Source organism: Manis javanica, chromosome 5 (genome assembly GCF_040802235.1).
Source record: "Manis javanica isolate MJ-LG chromosome 5, MJ_LKY, whole genome shotgun sequence".
Taxonomy (NCBI): domain Eukaryota; kingdom Metazoa; phylum Chordata; class Mammalia; order Pholidota; family Manidae; genus Manis; species Manis javanica.
The window spans coordinates 1,367,713-1,370,379 of NC_133160.1; the positions used below are offsets into that span (position 1 = coordinate 1,367,713).

A 2,667-nucleotide genomic window follows, 5' to 3' on the forward strand; every position below is an offset into this window, starting at 1 on the left:
TTTGATTCTGTGGGTTTTTTAAGGGTACAAAACCTGGTCAAATCAGGTCTGCTTAAGTTGTGGCCTGAAACCACTTAACCCAAGCAGGGATACTGACCACAGCCGCCACACCAACCGTCTCCCTAGGAGACTCAGTGTCCATGCCTTTTTCTTCCTAGGCAGGAAGTAGAAGCTGGCAGCCGGTCTGGCCACTACAGCCTGTAGCCATCACTTCTGTGCCCAGCCCATCAGGCTTGCTCAGCTTTCCCAGGTTTGTGTCCTTCCTGCACGAATTGTGTTGTGCAGTTGTCCAGCTTGTCACTCCATCAGAACACTTAGCCACCAAGGACTGTTTTCCTGTTAGTCAGATGATCTTGAAAATGACCATGTTGGCTGGGCCATGAAGCTGCTTCCCTACCACTGTCCTGCAAACATCACTGCAGGGCTCTGGGACCACCTCGCCCTGTACTGTCCATGCAGACTGGTGTCTTCACAGAAAGGAGCCCCCAGTCCTGCTCATCACAGCCGACACACCAGCACACTGCCTGGGCTGCAGGGTGGAGGGCAAAGCCCACGCTGAGCTGACCTTATCGTGGGATACTTCCCTGTCCTCGCCTAGATGGCCCCTCCCCCCCACGTGCGTCTGCGGTGGAACACATGCTGCTAGGGCCCCAGGCAACTCTTGAAAGCCACCTGTCCTGCCCCCTCAGCATCTCAAAGATTCTTCTCGTTAAAAACACTGCAAGGGACTGACTGCCAGGATATCCTGGTTTCCAGCTTAGCTTCAAGTCACCTCTCCTGAGGAAATTCTGTAGGTGTTGGAGGGACAGCTGATAGTGACTTAAGTGTGCATGTTCAGTTCATATTTACCAAACTTATTTGTAGCCTTCCCACATTCTTTTAAAAGATGTCAAGGCTGCCACTGTGGTGCTCCAATCACTGCAGCAAAGCCAGTATTTAAGCCAAACTTCAGCCAAACCTCATCCTCTAGAATAGGCCCAGACAACAGGGGCATCCAGGGCCCAGTGCCACCCACTCAGTACCACAGTTGTGGATTTATGTGTGTGAGCCACTCCGACCTCAATGTCAGTCGTTTATATCATGTGTCTGCAGTACTGTGTGCTTTTAAGTAAAATGTGGTTTTGCAACAAATATCTTCAGTTTGCCTCCTTTTGGGGGGCCAGCCCCTCCCTCTCAACCACTCACAGCAAGATGTCAGCCCTGACCTTCCTCATCCCAGAGGAACATGCTGTAGGCACACAATGAGCAATCCAACACGGGTGGGCTTTATTTATTTATGACAGATCTTCCATATATGTGGGCATCTTTCGTCAGAAGTTCCTAGAACGAAAGGACAATGTTCACACTGTACTTCTAGAGAAGCCCCAGGCCTCTGCCCCAATACAAGCCCTCTTACTTTGAGACGATGCCATCAGCCTTGGCCAATCGAAGGATGGAGTCATCTGACTCACCCTAGAAAAGATCACGTTGGGGCTCTCTCCCTGCTGCCCCGAACTGGCAGAGGTCCAGCCGCGAGGCAGCCCCAACTGAGCGGAGGTGGGCTGGCCACGGGCAGACGTCTGTAACACAGCCTCACACCTGCCTATGGGACCCGACACACCTGCAACCCCAAGGGAAAGGCCCCCCAAGCACCCCCTTTTCACCCCCACCATGGGGTAGGCAGCCAGCACTGTCCAGTCCAGTTTGTCTGCCAACAGATCCACGCAGGCCTGAGGCAAGGGGGGCAGGCACCGCTCCGCTCGAACACCCGCCTGGGGGACACAGCGCAGGGACACTCACCATCCTGCGAATGGCCCCACAGATGGCGTAGGTTTTAAACTGGCCGTTGAACCTGCCTGTCGCTTTGTCAACCTAGGAATCCAGAGTGAGGAGTCAGAGCGCCCGAGCGCCCTCAGCGCCACCCCCGGGCTTTGGGACCCGCCACCCGGCGAACCCAGGCCTCGCGCCCTCCCGCCCGGCTCACCTCGGCCACGTTCATCTGGATGGACGCGTGGTCCTTGGCGCCGATGATGCGGTTGCTGGCGGAGCTGCGGGGGAGCGCAATGAGCGGGGAGGGCGCGGGAACGGGGCCGGGGCCGGGGCCGGGGCGGGCGGGGCGGGGCTCACCATTTCCGCGGCACGTACAGGTCCACGAACTCGCCGGCGTCGTTCTGCATGTCGAGGGCGGGCCTGCGGGACCCACGGGCCGTGAGGACGGCCGCGTCCTCCTCGACGCTCCCCAACCGCGCGCCGCGTCCCCTCCGCACCCTGACCCCGCGCCCCTGACCCGCCCGCCGCGCACCCACCTGGAGAAACCACGACGAGCGCGAGGGCAGAAAGGAAATGCTGCCTCCCCCGGCAGCGATTTTGCCGGGCGGGGCGGGGCCTCCGCGAGTGCTTCCGGGTCCCGGCGCGCCGCGGCAGGTCAGTTTGGATCCCTCCCGCCCCGCGCCGCTCCCTCCGACTCACTTCCGCTTCCGGCGGGGCCGCGGGCCGGGAAGCGGTGCCGGGAGGGGCTGCAGGGGCGGGGCTCCGGGTGGGCAGGGGCCCGGGGGCGGGGCTTGGGCGGTGTTTGGGGGAAGGGGCTGCGGCGCCGGAACCGGCGGCTACTTGGTCGCGCGGCGCCCGGGTTCGCGTCCCCGCAAACGTGAGGTCCCGCCCAGGGCCGAGGGGGCGAGGCCGCAGCTC

General features: G+C 60.6%; 1 protein-coding gene across 3 annotated transcripts; it reads right to left on the reverse strand.

Annotated features, from left to right (window-relative positions):
• Positions 1-1,244: 1,244 nt before the first annotated feature.
• On the reverse strand, positions 1,245-2,392 carry RPS21 (ribosomal protein S21). Of its 3 annotated transcripts, none has more exons than XR_005058067.2 (6): positions 2,286-2,392; positions 2,107-2,169; positions 1,964-2,027; positions 1,780-1,851; positions 1,397-1,582; positions 1,245-1,320 (listed from the first exon to the last, which is right to left on the reverse strand). XR_005058067.2 is itself a non-coding variant. In XM_037006444.2 (6 exons), the coding sequence occupies exons 2-6, from the start codon at positions 2,154-2,156 to the stop codon at positions 1,311-1,313; spliced, it is 252 nt and encodes an 83-aa protein (XP_036862339.1). In that variant the 5' UTR covers positions 2,157-2,169; positions 2,286-2,392; the 3' UTR covers positions 1,245-1,310. The 3 variants fall into 3 exon arrangements, 2 of the variants coding, with proteins under 2 accessions (XP_036862339.1, XP_036862338.1); XM_037006444.2 differs by having other exon boundaries at positions 1,397-1,452; XM_037006443.2 differs by having other exon boundaries at positions 1,397-1,559.
• Positions 2,393-2,667: the final 275 nt, after the last annotated feature.

Excerpts from the sequence above, each read along its gene's own strand:
- RPS21 (XM_037006443.2), bottom strand. The coding sequence starts at position 2,156 with ATGCAGAACGACGCCGGCGAGTTCGTGGACCTGTACGTGCCGCGGAAA. Across the intron at positions 1,560-1,779 it reads GTGGGGCCATTCGCAGGATG|ACGTCTGCCCGTGGCCAGCC; the intron begins GTGAGTGTCCCT and ends GCTGTGTTACAG. Across the intron at positions 1,321-1,396 it reads GCTGATGGCATCGTCTCAAA|GAACTTCTGACGAAAGATGC; the intron begins GTAAGAGGGCTT and ends CTTTCGTTCTAG.